This window comes from Paramisgurnus dabryanus, chromosome 19 (genome assembly GCF_030506205.2).
Source record: "Paramisgurnus dabryanus chromosome 19, PD_genome_1.1, whole genome shotgun sequence".
NCBI classification, from domain to species: Eukaryota; Metazoa; Chordata; class Actinopteri; order Cypriniformes; family Cobitidae; genus Paramisgurnus; species Paramisgurnus dabryanus.
This window is the reverse complement of record NC_133355.1, coordinates 12,745,614-12,764,656: the sequence shown is the minus strand read 5'-3', so window position 1 is coordinate 12,764,656 and position 19,043 is coordinate 12,745,614. Positions and strand designations below refer to the sequence as shown.

The following is a 19,043-nucleotide window of genomic DNA, read 5'->3' as shown; positions in this document are numbered from 1 at the left end:
AAAACATATAATTAATTTATAAAGTAAATATAATTCCATTTACATTAAAGGGATACTTCACCGATTTAGCATTCAGCTTTGTATCTGTAGAAACCCGGCAGTATTACTGAATGACCATGTTTCCCTCCCTCATTTCCCCCTGAGAGGAGAGATATCTGCATTTTGGTTCTGCAAAAAAGTCCTCCGATGATGTAATATGACGATTTTTGCATCATCGGAGGACTTTTTTGCAGAACCAAAATGCAGATATCTCTCCTCTCAGGGGGAAATGATGGAGGGAAACATGGTCATTCAGTAATACTGCCGGGTTTCTACAGATACAAAGCTGAATGCTAAATCGATGAAGTATCCCTTTAATGAATTTTATTCACAGCAACTTAAATTTTTTATCAGTAGGCTATGCGTGTTCTTCCTGCTGAAAAAAAAAACAATAAAACCATTACAGAAAATTCTAATGGTTTCCATTAAAATATCAATAGGAACCATTAGCTTTTACCATTAAAACCACTCCCATATTCCATTAGAACCAATAAAATTCCCAATAAAACCAATAGAATTTCTGTGATGGTGTTTATTGTTTTTTTTAGCTATCCACATTATTTTCGAACGCGGAAGTAAGTGATGTGACGTATTCCCATTGTTTGTGCGAGACGTCTGTTTCAATAGCCAGCCGGTATAAACCGTAGAAAATAGAAAAATACATATAATTTATAGTATCTATATGTGTAAAAAAAAACAAGTAGGCTATAATAATGTGTGTATATATATATACATACATACATACATATACATATACATATACATATACATATATATATATACATACATATACATAAAATATTATAATATAAAATATAATCATGTAATTTTTATACATCAACATTATTATAAACATTATAATTATAGCCTAGTATTTGATTATAGCCAGAGCCGGATTAAATAAATGGACTACACTAGGCAGGCTGCATTTTTTGGGTCCCCCCATGGAGGTTATTTATGAATTGAAATCTGAAACTTACCAAAGTTACTAATAAAAGTAAATTCACATTTTACATAGCCTAGTCTTTGGTTGCAAATTGTTTGTATGCCAAATTAAGTCATGTGTTGTATATTAACCAGTCTATCAGACTATTTTTTGCTAAATGTATTATTTATAATACATTATTGAACTTATTGAAGAGTTTTTTCTTTTCTTTTCTTTCTTGTCTTAATAGAAGTATTGTGAGCAATTATTGTTGATTGTACAGTCACTGGAATAGGATAGCATAAACATGTGACGACTGTCTTATTGGTTAATAAATGTAATTGCGGTTTATGGTATAAAAGGGGGTAGGTGTTAATAAGCTTAAGCTTCTACCTACCCCTTTTGAGCATCATTTCTATTTTTTCTTTATTTCTCTCTTTTTTTGTCTTTCTTTTTTTTTTTCTTTACTTGTATTGTAATGAAATTTGTTATTATGTTGATTTTATGTTTTAGATGCTTAAATAAAAACTAAATGATGATGATGATGATTTATACGTCATTACACGGCTCTATTAAATGCTATTAATTATCCTCACCTTATCCATTGGGAGTGTCATTGTTAAGGCAGTAGTACCAGTAACCAATAGGTGTCAGTAATCCGCGGGAGAGCTTCGCTGCATATTTCTCTTCAAGATTGAGAATCGCAACGAAATCCTCGTCGAGCAACACGTCCACTGAGGTTAATGTCCTCAAAATAGGGATGGCTCCCGCGAAACTGACGTTTCGACACTGTGTCGAGATCCCGAAGCGTAAATGTTTCGAAACACTGCTCCGAAATGTGATTCGAAACTCCCATGTCACGTGATGAAGTGATTCGAAACACCAAGCGGTGCATTTCACAAGTATTTCGAAAGGTGGCGTACCTGTCGAATCTGCTTCGAATCTTAAACTGACAGGGTAGGAAACAAAACTGACAATACCTCATAGATGCGTTTTTGGCTAGATCAAATACTATAAATTACTGAAAATAAGTAATTTTTCCTCATAGGTATGTAACACTTAGGCTACTTACAAAAAATGCATGCCAGCAAGTGTCCCTTGTGTGAGAATGTTTTCAAAGGCTGGAGAAATTATATGTAAAAAAGTAGCTGGTTGAGTTTATCAACACAGAACAATTTATATATTTGAATAAAGATCTTTATATGTAAACAATGTGGCATATTATGGCTTGGTATATTTTATGAATCTCTTATTATTTATTTGGTATATCTCTATTCTATTTTTTTTTCATTAAATAGACCCGAATAGCCTATAGTTATCGACAATTGTGAGCCTAAAAGCTCATGTAGTTGTCAAACAGATGTTAAAACAACAACAAAACTATTTTATTATGATGACGTAGCACATACATTTCCCAGGTTCGATCCTAAGATCTACGCATGAGAGTCGAGAGCACTATCCACTCTCCCATTCTATCACTTGTGTGGCAATCAAACAACATGTGGGATACAATTTGTCAGGGCTCGTCTAAAATCTTGTCAAGGCAGCTTCATGTAAAGACATGCAAACGACCGCTAGGTGTCACTGTGGAGGCGGTTTCGGATTGATGTTTCGAAGCCTCGAAACATACGGCACAATTGATTCAACTGTTTCAGTGTTTCACGAAGCCTCGCTCTGCCCACCACTACCTCAAAACACTGGTTATTTGTGTTTCAGTTATATGAATTATATAATAACAGGGGAAAATATCCTACATCCGAGTTGTTTTAGCGGCCCACCCATCCAAGTGAGCCCACCACGTGGTGGCAGTATTCACCAAACCATGCTTAAACCAATTGCGCATGTCTTGTCTCGAAATTGAAAGTGGGAGGGTGATTTTATTTTTAGTAAAAAACTCGAGGTTAAGCGAACAGGTATTGCTTGAGGAACTTAACTTATAATAATTGCTGTCTATTGTCTCCGGATTTCGCCATATACATTATCCGTTTTCAACGAGTTTGGCCTTTTACTTTTAACTTACATAGCCTACAGCAAGTTATTACTGCGCTGTCTTTAGTTTTATATCGCGTATCGCTTCATTTATTTTGTTAGCCCTGTACCGTTTTGGGTGTATATTTTAAATTTTATTACAGACCTCTTTGCCTTTAAATCAACATTTGGTTAGTATAAACTGTTTGATTTTGAAGTTTTGAGTTCAGCTAGCAATTGCACGTTTTACGTTGACGCTCGTTAATCGCGTCAGTCATGTTGTCATCCGGTGGTGTATCAAGGATAAAATTAAAGAGGGATTTGTTTAAGGTCGGCAACAAATTAGAGACGAATAAACGGAGATGGACCGGCCCTAAAACTGTATCTGGTTTAAATTCACCAGCCAAACGAGCCGTTCAAGACGACAGCAACAATCAAGAAACCGCTTCAACACCAGTGACGGCGGATTTAATTTCGACTCAAAACGGAGACGAAACCGGTGGACGGTTCGGAATTCCCCTCAGCCAACACGACGATGAGAAAGCGGGTTATAATAAAGGTACTTCACCATTCAAAGTAAGTGGCATTAGTAGTAGTCGAGATACTCGAGGTCCCCGTACCAGAAGCCAATCGGCGTCGGATCACCAACGATTGTGTCAGCGCAAAAAAGAAATTTGTTATCGTTTGCGATTGGCATTATGTTTCGGTGAGAAAAAACAGCGTAACTGCGTTAGGAGAGCGACGCGCGGGCAGACCGATTCGCGATGTCACGCGCTCTCCTTCATAAACAGTAACGTCTCTGTGAAGTCCGGTAATATATCAATTAAGTCTACAGTGTGCGCGGAAGGGCGCGGTAAAGCTGCAGAGCAAACGTCACTTTCTGAGGGGACAGGAGAAGGAACGTTAGATCCGAAATATGCTGAAAGTACTGAGGACAAAGCTGGCGGGGTAGATATTTTAGGGGAAAAACAGCCGCGTCGGGGACCGGGAAGACCGCGGACAGTTCATATTCACAGTTTTGAGTCCGCAGCACGAGTGAAAACGACCATCAAGACAGAGGTCCTGAGAGCTCAAACTCCTCATGCAGGTAGAAGAAGTAGATCCACTTTGTCTGGACGAGCACCAAGTATGTTTCTATACACACAAATAACTTTAAAACCCCAAAGAAAAATACAGTAGTATACTTTCTTGTGTTTACAATAGTACATTTTAGTATAATGGTGTTAACGTATCCAACAGTATTCTGTAGTGGGAAGTATTTTTATGATTATGTCTGGTATTTGTTTTTACAAATCACTGTTAGAGACAAGCCACAGTTTGTCTTAGGAGATAACAGTTTTATAGATTTTTTTAATCTTCAAGGTTATTTAAAGGAGAACACCACCGTTTATTCAATATTTTACGATGTTTCTACCTTAGCTTAGACAAATTAATACATACCTATCTTTTTTCAATGCGTGCACTTAATCTTTGTACAGCGTGTTGTGAATGTGTTAGCATTTAGCCTAGCCCCATTCATTCCTTAGGATCCAAACAGGAGTTGAATTTAGAAGCCACCAAACAGTTCCATGTTTTTTCTATTTAAAGACTGTTAGGCCTACATGACTAGTTACACAAGTAATATATATTCAGGAGCGATGATGTTACTGCGCACTGAGGTCAAAGTGCTGCAAACTAAGTGCTATTCTGCCATCCATACAATATAGTTCTCATTTGTATCCACTTAAAAAATCGCCACGTTTTATTTTGTGCCACCATACTTACTCATGTAAATATTCATGTAACAGTCTTTAAATACGGAAAACATGGAAGTGCTTTGGTGGCTTCTAAATTCATCCCCATTTGGATCCTAAGGAATGAATGGGGCTAGGCTAAATGCTAACACATTCATGATTCGCTGTATAAAGATTAAGTGAACGCATTGAAAAAAGATAGGTATGAATTAATTTGTCTAATTTGAGGTAAGAACATAAACATAAAGTAAAATATAAAAAAACGGTGTGTTTTCCTTCAACCCATATCAGTTGATAAAAGAATAAAATATTTCTCAGTGTAAACAAATACATTGTATTAACTAGATAAGTTGTAGCTTCTTAGAAAAGACGTTCAAAATGTTTGCTCTCACTTCTATCACCCTATTTATCTCTGATTGCAGATATCCATTCAAAAGTTGAGTTGAGGAGATGTCTTAGGTTGAGCTTGAAGAAGGACCTCAAGCGATTGGTGAAAAATTCGTGCTGTGCTTTGTGTGGTGATGTAAAATACAGGCCTCCCCCTAGTAAAAATCTGGCCCGTTTACTCAAACGCAGGCCGAGAGCTGGCCGACCCAGGCTGACTGAACGGTGGAAAAAATCCAGATATATTTCAGAACCCCTTCATCCCCCGACCACGCAGAATTTCCAATTTGAAAAGTCCCCCGTGGTGAAACTATGTGACGTAGCCAGAGTGTTTGCGATAGCCTCGCGTGATTTCTCATGTGTCTTGCCACCGATACTAGAAAGAAAGAGAAAATGCACAAGTGTTGGGTGCTTAAAGAGAGAATTTCTGGTGCATCCTCATCACCATGACATCAAGAAGCATAGGAGTATGATTGCCAACCAATCCTGGGAAGTTTCCACTCCAACCAATAGCTGTGCTTCTTTCTTATCAGGTGAGCCACCATTGGGAGCTACAGGAAGCCAGTACGTTTCAGAGACAGCAGAGACTCGAGATGGATGTGCAAAGGACTCGGATGGTTATCTTGCAAGGAATCCTGAGAGCAGGAGGATGAGTCAGGCTGAAGGAACCACCTCTGTACTTTCGCAGTGTGGTGGTCAGGTGTGCTCAATGAAGAACATCAAAGAAAGGTGTGAGGGTACATCCAGCCTGGAGCGTCGTATACCGCCTCTAATACTCAGAAGAGTTAATGCAGGTAATGGTTGTGATTCCCGAGGTGAGGCTGACAATGAGAATGGTGATTTCTCTCTAGATGAGGCGGAGGAGGACAATGGAGGAAGTGACGATTCTGATGCTGAGCTGAACTCGCCCGAATGTTTCTCCTGCCAGAGAACGCAAGCTTATGTGTTTTTCCATCAGCCGTCTTGTGCCCGTGCCTGCAAAACTTGGCCCTTTCCCAGGACGGGCCCTCCTGAAGAACTGAGGTCATCGTTGCGCACCGGACCTTGCTGGATTGTTAACAAGTCATTCCTTGTCACCACGCCGACTGCTCTCAGTGAAACAACTAAATGCTTATTGGATAATGATTTTCAATATAAACTTTGCCAGCTGACAGAGCAAAGCCTGGGTAGTGCGGAAACAAAAGAAGTACAGGTTTCTTTAGGTGAGAATGCGTCCGAACCTACAGAACTTGAGTCAAACCAAATTGTACAGGAAGCTTTTGAGGATTCCAGCGATGTTCTTGAGCTCTCTGCACCTACTGGAAATGAACTGGTTAACAACAACAAACTTACTGGTCTTGGTCATATAGTGGAAAATCCAAATGTCTTACTTGGCACGCCTGATCGGCAAGCCATCTCGGTTGGACCCAAAAATCTGCATGATATTCCTCTCTTCGGAACAGACAATCCAAACTTGGCAACCGGATGTGAAACTGGATGTGCTTTAAATTCCAACTGTACCCAAATCAGTACCTACATTGTCAGCCAAACCTCAAGTGCTCCAGCAGGGGAAATTCAAGAAGAGCCCAAAATTGATGTTGGGGCCTTAACGCTTTACAATCCAGACACTCTCTCTGAACTATGTCTTAAAGTCGAAATGCTTAAAGCACAGTGCCCATCCTCAGCGATGACCCCTTCAACAACCAAACAGGGTACTCAAAATGCAGTCACACTTGAATTCAGCAGCAATACACAGTCTTCAGGAAAGATTCAGTCACAGTCTTCAGTCACAGATTCATCATCTTCTGCGAATGAGAATGAACATGACAGCAGTCTGTCTTCAGATGTGAACCTTGTGGAATATGATGATGCTGAGATTTTGGGGTCTAATGACCCCACCACAGGGACCCCACCACAATCATCACAGCGTTGTGCAGTTGACAGTTTTCTGGATGTTTCCCGAGCATATGAAGAAGATGTCCTTGTACTGGATGTGATACAAGATGATCCAGAGTTGTTTGGCACTATTGTCACTGAAACAATCAAAACACCAGAAACATTGGAAGAGGACAGTATGGAGGCTCTGTCAAAATGTCAAACTGGGAATCACTGTAAGATTGTGTGGGACTTGGATACGGACAGGTGATATGTTTAACTTTCTTACAGAATATGGTTCTTCAGTTTTATGTATTCATATTAAAAACTCTTAATTCTTTTTAAAGCAGCAGCAAATCTATCCCAACCGCTACAGATGTAGAGATGAAGAATGTGGAAGATGGTAGTACAGGTGTGTATTTTTTGAATAGTTGGCATGGCTAGCTACCAACTATTGGTGTGGCCAAAGTCAAATATTCTCAAGAGTTTCAGTTAATAGGACTAGAATCTCATATGTGACTTTTAATTATTTATCTCTCACTTATAGTAAATGAGAGAGAGAGTTGCAAAGCTCAGCCTATCCAGAGCCTCCAGGTCCCATGTGCTTTAAAGCCACAGGTTAGTGTTTATGTTTCCAACATGCATGTTTTGTATGTAGAATTTGGTTGAATTTGGTGAATACATGCTATGTAACATTTATGTTTTTGCAGACACTTTTATCCAAAGCATTACAATGTGTACATTTATCAGAATGTAAGTTTCCTGGGAAACTAACCGACAACTTTTTGTGCCGCTAATGCAATGCTATACCAGTTGAGCTACAGGGGCACTCAAAATGTGTATATAAATCTGAATAAGTAATGTGAATAATTATATTAAATACATCACAAAAAATAGCAACCATATATTGGCAATTATTTTTTGGTGATACAGTACTTCTCTTTTAACCTTTTATATATTCTTTTGTTTCAGACATAAATTACAGTGAGCTGAGTATTTATATTTAATTTTCTTATCTTGCAGGCTGCCATAGACTTGAATAACAACCAGGAGATCAAAAATAGCAACAATCTGTACAGCATTAAGACAATAAACACAACAACAAGAAGGCTTGTAATGGACATGAGCAATATCGGTAGGTCTAGACTAGTTTTGGGCGATATGCTCCATTGTGAGATTGTCATATCACCTATAGCCTGTGAGATACACGATAGTGTCTGGGGGCGGGGCAATAGTTTACTCATTTATGACAAGCCACTGGATTTGTGGACAAAAAAGAAGCTGATTTAGGCTGCGTCCAAATACCCACACTTGCGGTCTTGGCCACTCGAGAGTGCGTGCACGTGACTGTCCCATGTCTTAAAACTGGCTAAGTGCAGTGCCCTTTACCCACACTATCTTGAATACCGCTTTGAAGCTGTATTCAATGTTAAGCATATCCCATCATGTTCATGTAAATCATGAGACTTTTGCCCAAACCTTTAATTGTAAGTTGATAAATGGATATTACATATTATGTTGGTAGTAAAACAAAAAGTGTTGCACATTTCGTTGGTGCAATCATTGTTATGTATTTTGTAAAGCATCTGCAACAGCTTTTATTACATAATTAGAAACAACATTTAATTGTGTCATTTTTTCAGGGACTACTGAATAAACAATACACTTTTATAAAACTGCATGCACACAATAAAGAGTTTTTACAGGTGTGAAGAATTCTGCAATTCTAAAGTTTCAGATTAGTGTAGATAATAATCTTTAAGTTCGGCAAATGTTCATTTCAGAGTGTTCATTTTATTTTTAGAAAATCGTAAAAATATATATTTTAAGTAACCTAAATTTTTGGTGCAAATTGCTGCCACTACCTTAATTAAAGGGCGTTTTGCAGGTAAAATTTTTCCACGAATTTGGGCAATTTGCTTGTTGATAATAAACATTTAAATTGTTATCCATTGTATTTTATGTTGTTGGTTATCACAAAACGGAATACAAAACGAAAAAGTACAGCGGTTTGCAAGGATTCTCCTTTCCCCCTCAACGCACTGCATGACGTCACGTTGGGGAGAGAATTTGCCTTAAGAGCATTGAGAGTGACTAGAGAGATGAGTAAAGTACAATATTCAGATTATATAAATGCAAATTATAGATAAATACATAGATATAGATAGACTAGATAGATAGACTAGATAGACAGAACGACAGATAGATAGATAGACAGACAGATAGATAGACAGCACGACAGATAGATAGATAGACAGACAGACAGAAAGATGGGCTAGTATAGAGAGATAGGCAGAAAGCCAGATAGCGTTAGCATAACTTCGTGTAGAAAGTAAACAAACAATTAACATACTCGTGCATGCTGGTTTGAGGGGGACCATAATCTTGCTGAAATGGGTGTATGCGATCTTCAGCACAAACAAATTCAGGCAGCATGACTCAAATCCTGGAAGCTGAGTGAGGCACGTCGTCACATCTGGTAGCGTGGTAAGAGCCTCGAACACCGATCAAAACGCACACATTTCCCTACAGCCAGTAGCGGTGTCAGTCGGGAGAGTCGGGACTTTCCCGGTTGGCCGGTCTGATAATAGTTATACATTGGGAGTTATATTAGCAACACCGTCTGTAGGTCTGATGTGCGGCCGGTTCCCGCAGCCCGCTGGTCAAACTGCAGCCTCTCTGCTCAACAAATATAAAAGTGCTCAACCCGTTCGGCCGGTCCAATCATGTCCAGGATTTATAAAAATACGGGGATCAGTGATTGGTTTCTAGCCTGTCATCCTTTGATGTAAAAAGCCGCCGAACGCCTGTTTATTGCAGTATGCGGTCGGATTCAAGCTCGCTGCAGGCAGCTGCTGACCGCTGCTTCTGTGTATAAAATGATCGTGTGATTCGTTATGATCGCATAAACAATATAACAAAACTTCCTTTTATTTCACATAAAAATATATTTTAGATATTATGTGATAGACTAGTAAGTGTGGATTAAGGATGTTTAAAACTATCTAGCCTGGTGGTCAGGACATGAATGGATTGAATCAGCAGATTTGCAAAGTTTTATTTATCTCCACATATATCATAAATAATAATTAGCAGGGTAACTTTGCAGTATAACACATTATATATTTCCTATTATGTATATATGATTTCCATATTATAAACGTAAGTATTAATAAAACGGCAATAAATCTCTCATCTATCTCTATGGCTCTGGCTGAGGCTTTCATCTACTTCTACCCAACGTGACGTCATCGCCGAATTGCTTAAAAAAACCCCGTTAATACCAAAAACATAAAAAAAGGGTCTTTAAGACCTTTTTTGAGACATTTTAAAAATGATATACATATCTTGAGTGATTTATGTACCCATTAATCAACAGTGGTGGTTAACCTGCAACACGCCCTTTAACATTTGCTAGTTGTGTCCCATCGGGTGAATATTTCTACATGCACGCTTGTGATCTTCACGCCCACTACTTGGCCAAATACAGGAAATATGTCATGTAAGTAGTCAAGTGCAAAGACCGCAAGTGTGGTTATTTGGACGCAGCCTCAGTCTAAGGGCAGCTGATAACACAACCACAACCTTCTTAAACAGGATGCCATTCATCTGAGCCCATCATTGATGCCCAGGCTTTCTTGCGTGCCAGAGAGCGGGAAAAACTTGCTCACTAGTTTAAACCCCTGTGCGCCTAACAACCTCTCTAGTGCAAGAAAATATCAGCATGGCTAGCATAGCGCTGAATTCTTTATAAAGTTAATATGTTTTGAGACTAAAGTCCCATAATGTAATTATGAGATTTGGAGCATCAAAATTTTATTTCAATCTTTGACATGATCTTACTCAGTCTGTATTAAAGGTATCAAGGTTATATTTTCACAAAATGTTCTTTACATTATGTAGGGTGATTTTGTTGAAAAAAGTAAATTAAAAAAGTGACTTTAGCTGGGTTTTACAGGCAAGGTCAAAAAATGTTGTGCCAATAAACTAAGCTCAAGTTTTATTTATATTCTTTGCAAATGGCATTGATAATGCACTTTTTTATGTCTTAGGACATGGTTACACTTCTGCTTTAAGAACTTCAAATAATGTAAGTGTTGACACATTTTCTCCCATTGATTGCTGTGAATATTCCCCCATATTTACCATAATTGTTCCCTTTGTCTGTCTTTAGTACTGTAAATTCTACTTTAATGAACACAACGTCTGCCATCGAAGTACCTGTTGGTTCCTACACATGCCAAAGGATGGAGATGAAATGGTGCGTTCAGAGTTTGAAAACAAGTACTGGTTAAATTCAAGTTGTTTAAACTGTGTCTGTCTATTGAGTTTATTCTGTTTGCCTGTTTCAGTTCTGTATGGATAGAATACAAACTTTCTGTTTGGTTGGTATCCCTCCAATTGTACTACGAGCAGGTAACAGATTATAATTATACAAATGAATAAAGAAATATTCCTTCCATGAATCTGTTTAAGACTGAAGGTTAACGTTCTCTCTGTCTTTGTTTCTACATGAAGTCGAGGTGTTTATGGGATATTACAGCAGATGTTCCCCTGGTGTGAGTTTTAGTTTGGAGATTGTCCGTTTTTTGCTGTCATCTCTTCTCAATCTGGGCTTCTTGAGGGAGTTTATGGACGTCATCAACTTGCTTCTCACACACAAGAGTCCAGTGAGTGTTTGTTTGTGGTGCTTTTGTGTAATCGTGTGTGTTTAAAACTGCATATGTTAACATTTGCTTATACCATGGGGCTGTTGAATGCTTTATTCTCATTGGTTGAGAAGTTTCACAGATATTATGCATTATTTTTTTCGATAAAAACATAGAGCAATGTATGTGGTAACTGTTGTATAATTGACTCCGGTCCTTTGAATTACTTGAAAATAATGCTCTGCTTCATGCCGCATTACCATTTTGTGTGCGTATTTTCGAATAATTGTACGGCTCGTTGTCAATAATTCATTACATGTTTGTTTTTACTTATCAGCCTCCTCCTGAGATTGTGTTATCTGCTTTTAAACACGTGAGGGACAGAGGCCTGATCGACTTTGTATCTGAGCTTATTTTACTCACCTCAAAGGTAATCTTCACTTTCACAGCTTAAGATCACTGTATGGTTAAATTAGATTATTTCTGACATGAGAACAGTGTCCTTTTTTTGCCGTTAAAATCACAAATGAACCACATCTTTAATGCGGTATGAATAATCTCTTAAAAATAGAGAATGTTACCATCTGTGGTGGGTGCTTGTTTGTGTGTGTTTGTGGAGGTTGTTGAGGCTGGATGTGTATTTAGTGTTGATCAGTGTGAAGTCATGCAGAGTCACCTGCAAATGATGCAGGTTCCCAGACGGCAGATGGACATTTTCCTCAGTGTCAAATGCAGGTACGAACTCTTTCTTCCTCTCTCTTTCTAACCCTCGCATTTTTGTCAGAATACAGCTTGAGATTTAAAATGTATTCTGCATCCTCACCAAATACATCTTATGATTCATATTTTCTTCTATGTCTGTAGAGCTCTGGCAACTAATCCTCTTACCGCTCAGATTTCTGATCTGGCCCAAGCTGTTGTGAGGGTAGAGGTAAGGTCAGGTTGAAAAATAATCAAAACCTAATATTTGTCAATTCGGTTATCCGTTTATATTGTTGTTTTGAATAAGCTAACAAATTTGAATCTAAATTAAAGAGCAACTATCGTCTGATTCACAATTTTACATTTCCTTTGGTGTGTAAGTGTGTATTAGTACATGTTAACGATATGCCAAAGATACAAACCCCACGGTAAACGATGACGCGAGTTATCGTCTCCCACATAAATCTCTTTTCTTGGACTACAACAAATGCAAAGATTGTAGGCAACAGTTTACTTCCTGGGCCTGTTGACGTGGACAAGACTGACATTATCATAATTCCTCCCGCTTTGACTCACAGCCTGTAAATTAATTCCTGTTAGCATTGCATTGTGAGTGAATCTTTCAAACATGGTATGGAGCGTCACATTTTTGGCTGACATCAGAGGTATAGAGGGTATGCACGTGACGTCACCTGCGGTGAAAATGACTGCGGTTACGCCCACTGAGTGGCAATAGACTGAGCGTCAGCATTTGTGTACAGTGTGAAATCAGCGGAAACACGGGGAAATGCATCTAAATTGGAAAAAGCTGTTGTGCAATAGACTGTACTAACAGATTTAACAAGAATTTGGAGCTATCGTTTTACAGACTGCCAAAAAACACCGAAAGGGAAGTAAATTGATCGTTCATGCCAACATCCACTGACGACAGGTGGGTTGATAAGTTGCTAGGGTCACTATCAAACAAAGGTTTTTGTATTTGTATTTTATCCGTGTTTTTCTTTGGAAAACATACATTCCAAAGCATATTATCATAGTTTTACATTTAATATTAATATTTACTCAGGTAAAGTATACAATTTTAATGTAATTATGTATTAAATAAATTTTAATATGCAATATAAAATAATACACAGTATGATTCTATGCTTTAGAATGTAGTGAAGTAAAAATTTTCCCAAAACAAAAACCCTAATAAAGCACAGATGCTTGAAAAATGTAACTATTGTAACTAAGTATTGTCCACCTCTGCTACCAATTAAATTCAATTTAAGCTGATAATAGTCAGTTTTATTGCCATTTTCGCAGCAGCCGCTATGCAAACCAGACATTTTGTTGAACGTTTGCCACTCAACAGGACGTGCTCCGGTGTGCATACCCTCTATTCAGGCCAATCATAACTTACAAATTAGCTGGCCAATCAGGGACACAGCGCTTTTCAGATCAATGAGTTTTGTACAAAATCAATGCATTTGAGGAAGGCAGGATAACTGGAGCTACAAAATAATGTTGTTTTTAGCAATGAAATAGGTGCACTTTAAAGTACTGTTGTTGGCTTTTTTGACAAAATGTTAAATGCACTCTACTGAATGAATGTAAATGTAATGTTCACCAGTGGAGCCCATTCTGTTTGTGTATTTGGTTAGATGTTGAAGCATCAGGAGGACTGGTTACGTCTGGCACACGTCTTCTGTGATGTTTGTGTGGGTCCACACAGTAACACTGAACTTCACAGGTTCTACTGCTGTGTTACCATGGCACTGTTAAAGGAAACCAAAGACAAACTTACCCTCCCGTATGAAGTGTTTGCTGAATCAGGTACATGTTTTTTGGACAAATGCAGGCTTGTTTTCATTCTAATTATGATATTAGGAGCATCAAAGTTGGATTTCACTCATTGATTTCAAAAAAATTTGACATGGCCTTACTCAGTCAGTATTAAATATATTAAAGTTAAATTTTACAGAATGCTCTTTACATTTATGTAGAATGATATTAAGTAGAAAACAGAAAGTCACAATTATACTACTAAAGTGACTTTTGCTGGGTTTTTACATGCATATGTATATCATATCAGAAGCCCAAACCCAAATGTATGAAGTAAAATTTGTTTATGTAATAACCGAGGAGAAACCTTCCGATCTCTCTGATGAAGCCAATACGGAAGTGATTTAAACTGCAATTCATCGACTGGCCGTTAGAGGCTGGCTCCAAAAGGGAGTCGATTCCCATAGACCTCCATGTTAAAATGCCCAACTTTATAGTAGAAAATGATATCAGTTTAGCTAATTTTGCCCTTCTGTGGGAGGGGGGGACTTTTTGGTAACCCAGCAACTAGCGTTTTTTTCCGCGAAGAAAGCCGCCCTTGGCGTTTTTCCGCGCTCAGCTTTGAGTGCCAAGAGTTGAAAGAGATTCAACTTTTGGTGAAAAGCTCCGCTCGTCAATGTCAGTTCTCACACGGTTGTCCAATCACAGTGGAGGAAGGGCGGGACAAATATCACAACAACCAACTGGCTCACAGCTCAAGTATCACAGCTACCAAAGCGCTCAGCTAAAGAAAGATGGCACTCAGCTGAAAAAACAGCTGGCATGCGGCTTCCTCCAGGTGTTTTTAGCCGCATTTTAAAGTTTTGGTGTGCACAACCCCTAAGGGCGTGGCCACTTGAGTAAGGGGTGAACTGCCACGGCTGTCACTAGAATCGAGCTAGGCGGGCATGATTTCAGCAGCCAGCCACCTCAGCTTTACCCATTTTCGGTTATCCGCGAGTGATGCACTTAAAAAATGCTTTTCACAAACCAATGGGTGACGTCACGGACACTACATCCCTATTTTTTTTTTAAAGCCTATGGTATTAACCCTTGAGCAGCTCATGCTAATTTTAGGCCCCTCTCTGAAATATCTGATTGCATAGAAATAGTCAAATCTCTATGATTCAACTGGGGAGGTCACGAAAAGGTGTGCATGTTTTATGAAACTTTTTCACATTGTGCTTTTGTAGTATGTCAGCAGGTCCCCTTTGATGACATGGTAAAAATCGTCCTGGGGAGAATCGGAGTCTCACTGATTTTAAGGTACCACAGGACACGAGAATGGAATAAGGTGGGTGTGTATCTGGTTTGTGTTAGACCCAATCCCAATTCTATTTAATACCCCTACGCCTACCACTCACCCCTTCTACTCATAATTTCAAAAATCCCCTAAGAAATGGGTCACTATTCACATTCTGGTTTCTCCAGTCTGTTTGTATTTGCTGTAGTGGACTGGTAATCTGAAGCACCGGGAGTTTTCCCTGATGTGCTGCTAAAGGAACGCGATCAGTCCCGGTTCCCCCAGTCTGATCGGTTCCTGAGGTTTGAGTGGTTATCTGGCCCTTCCCATACTCCTCCAACTTAAAGAGAATTGGGACATCATTATCCCCTAATGTGAACGCGCTAAACAGAGGGGTAGGATAAAGTGTAAGGGGGTAGAAATGGGATAGGGACTTAGTACTCTATACAGTAAATAAACCCCAGACTAACTGCATGTATGTATCCCTCGCGGTCCTGCATGTGTTCAGGGAGTAAAGCTCATCAATGTGATGTTCAGACTGCACATTGAGTTCACCACACTTAAAGGGCTTATGGGTAATGAATACAAGGTGTCCCGTTGCCATATGGTCACCACTGCAACTGAACTCTTCATCTACAGTGGTAGTATTGAAGGCGCTCTGAAAATGCTCAGAGGTAAAGGCAAATTTTTTTTTTTTTTTTACTAAGAACAAAGAGTGAATGTATTCCAATTAATGTATATTTGTTTCTTCAGCTGATAACTGGTTCGTGACCTCAAACGTGTGGCCATGTGACCCACCTGACATTGAATATCGAAAGCGTGTCTTGACTCTCTTAGCAGGGAAGACTTCACACAGAGACACCTTTGACATTCTTGCTAACTTGCCAGGACTGAAACAACCTATAAGTAAGTTATTTAATATTTTATTAACTTCCATAAAATGCTGGACATGTCATTATATACTATGGTGGTACTGTAACATCGTCAGATATTTATGGTTTCATCTACAGTATATTGATGATTTTTGACGTCATTAAAGAAAAACTCCACTTTTTTGAAAATATGCTCATTTTCCGGCTCTCCTAGAGTGAAACATTTGATTTTTACCATTTTGGAATCCATTCAGCAGATCTCTGGGTCTGGCGGTAACACGTTTAGCATAGCTAAGTATAATCCATTGAATCTGATTAGATAATTAGCATCGCGCTAAAAAATAACCAAGGAGTTTCGATATTTTTCTTATTTCGAACTAACGAACGATATTTTTCTTATTTCGAACTATCGCAATGATATTACGCAGCACCAGAAAATAGTACCCTTGGTAACTTTCAATGGCAGAGGACTATTTTCGGCTGCTGTGTAATATCATTGCGCCTGCTGCAGCCATGTTACGGCAGCAAAGTCCTTGATTATTACGCCAGAATGAGAGTATAGTTCCTAGACATATCTGCCTAGAAAATCGCAACTTTTAATTTTCTGTCGGTCTTAGTACACGATGTAACTACAGAATAGTTAAATTTTTAAATAGGAAAAATTTTGAAACTCTTTGGTTATTTTAGCGATGCTAATGGTCTAATCAGATTCAATAGATTATGCTAAGCTATGCTAAAAGTGCTAGTGCCAGACCAGGAGATTAGCTGAATGGATTCCAAAACAGTAAAAATCAAATGTTTAACCCTAAGGGAGCTGGAAATGAACTTTTTTTTTTTAAAGGGTCCCTTTAAATAAACAGGTCCAAAATGTTGATCCACTGTTTGATTTGGATTTTGGATAATTAATTATTCAATTCACTTTTTCTAGATGGTGTCCAGATAAATGGGTATACTGAAATGTTCAATGACCATCTGCGTCTGTGTGTGATGAAGCAGACATTGCCGGTCGCTGCGGATATTCTCGATTTCATGTTAACACAGGGGATGGTTCCTGAAACCCTTCAGCTACAGAGCCTCATTCACAAACTGGGCAAGCAGAACCACTGGAGCCGTGCAAGAGCGCTCTTTAAACGTGAGTCTCTGATGTCTAGGAATGTTTTCTATTTGTCTGACACAGAGATATTGAACATCCTATTTGTCAAGTTTTTGAATGCATACTCGAAATGTGACCTCTGCATTTAACCCATTTCGGTGAGTAGTGAACACGCACACTGCAAGTCGTGACACACACCCAGAGCAGTGGGCAGCTATCCCTACAGCGCCTGGGGAGCAAGCCTGCGGTTGTGAGACTCAAACCGGCAACTCTCGGGTTGCAAGCCTGAGCAGGGCAGAAACAGACAGGAAGATGTGATTGTTGATATTCACTTGTTTTCTTATTTATTAATGAATATCAAAACATGTTTTATGTGGAAGGTGTACCCCTGCGCTACATATAACCGCTGTGCTCTGTATAGCTCATTGGTAAAACATTGTTTTAGCTGCGCAATTGTTTCTAGGTTCAAACCCAGGGATCACACATACTAAATACAAAATGTATACTTTGTAATCCACTGCAAGCGTCTGCGACATGTGTAAATGTAATATTAAATGTATTGTTTCTGGTCCAGGTGCTCGGTCAGCAGGCTATTACTCTGCAGTGGTGTGCGAACTGGACGGTCTGTTTCTGCCCTGTAGTCTCAGTGAGATTGAGATGACGCTGGCCTTCGAGATGTTCATCACCTTCATTAAAACAAACCTTCAGACCCCAACTGGATCCACCCAGCCCCTTCTCATCACGCTTAAACGGTGAGTGAGTGAATAATTGATATATGAATTTGTTCTTAACTGGTCTAAATCACAGCATGCAACTGACTGCAAGACTGCAAGTATTTAAAAGTTTTTCCTTCTAGGCAAGGTGATGTTGAGGACGTAACCGAGAGCGTGTACCTGGCAGCTGGCTGTCGGCTCCTCTCCGCAGCACTCATACCGAACCCCAAATTGAGCATCCGCTACACAGCTGTCAATCAAAGACAGGAGCAGTTGTTTCTTCTGGACCGTGGCTCAGCCCACAAATGGCTTTCTCAAAATGAGCAGTGGGCACTGGAGATGTGGGTAAGTTAACCGAAGCTTGTGAAGAGTGCCAAAGGTCTCGCGCTAATCAAGTTAACCCATGCGTTTCAAACTGTTATGTGAAACTGGTTGCACATTTTTATTTATGTGGCGTTTCTGTTCATCTTGTTTGTGTTTTCTGTTATATATTTTTGTTAAAAACTTTAAAAGACATGACCGTTTTAAGTTGTCATTTTTTGTTGTTCTTTCAAGGTCCTTAACATAATGTATATGTACCTTTTAAAAAGGATCTATAGAAGATTAACTGTTGTCATCTGAGGCCACAAACTTTAGAAAGTTCATACAGAAGATAAGGCTAATAATAAAACACTATGTTTTCTAAAACATCACGTCTAAAATAGTTTGTGCCTCATCTGTAAATATTTCTTTTATGTGCAGTGTAGTTTTTGTGCAAGTATCAAGATAGTTGGACTGTTACCATTCACTATGCAAATCAGAAATATCTTCTGTGATTAAGATAAAAATCCCTGAATGCAGCAGTTCTGAGTAGCACTTTACATTAAAATAAAAGCTATTTCATCATTGGGTACATTTTGGTCTGGTTTGTCAAGTGATGTGCAGGTTGTTCTGTTTAAATTGGAAAAATAAATAGAAAATGAATATATCTGCTTTGAAGTCAGTTGCTTTTTATTATGATGCTGTTAAAATGTATGTGCAAATTGTTTGCAAGAAAAAAAAAAAAATTTAGAGAAAGAAGAG

General features: G+C 38.8%; 1 protein-coding gene across 1 annotated transcript; it reads left to right on the top strand.

Annotated features, from left to right (window-relative positions):
* The first annotated feature begins 5,434 nt into the window (after window positions 1-5,434).
* topaz1 (testis and ovary specific TOPAZ 1) lies at window positions 5,435-18,899 on the top strand. The gene is made up of 18 exons (XM_065283302.2): window positions 5,435-7,170; window positions 7,251-7,315; window positions 7,451-7,521; window positions 7,927-8,038; window positions 10,956-10,993; window positions 11,078-11,164; window positions 11,256-11,319; window positions 11,422-11,573; window positions 11,890-11,982; window positions 12,172-12,287; window positions 12,417-12,483; window positions 13,901-14,072; window positions 15,254-15,354; window positions 15,812-15,977; window positions 16,057-16,209; window positions 17,104-17,307; window positions 17,843-18,020; window positions 18,125-18,899. The coding sequence occupies exons 1-18, from the start codon at window positions 5,519-5,521 to the stop codon at window positions 18,333-18,335; spliced, it is 3,702 nt and encodes a 1,233-aa protein (XP_065139374.2). The 5' UTR covers window positions 5,435-5,518; the 3' UTR covers window positions 18,336-18,899.
* Window positions 18,900-19,043: the final 144 nt, after the last annotated feature.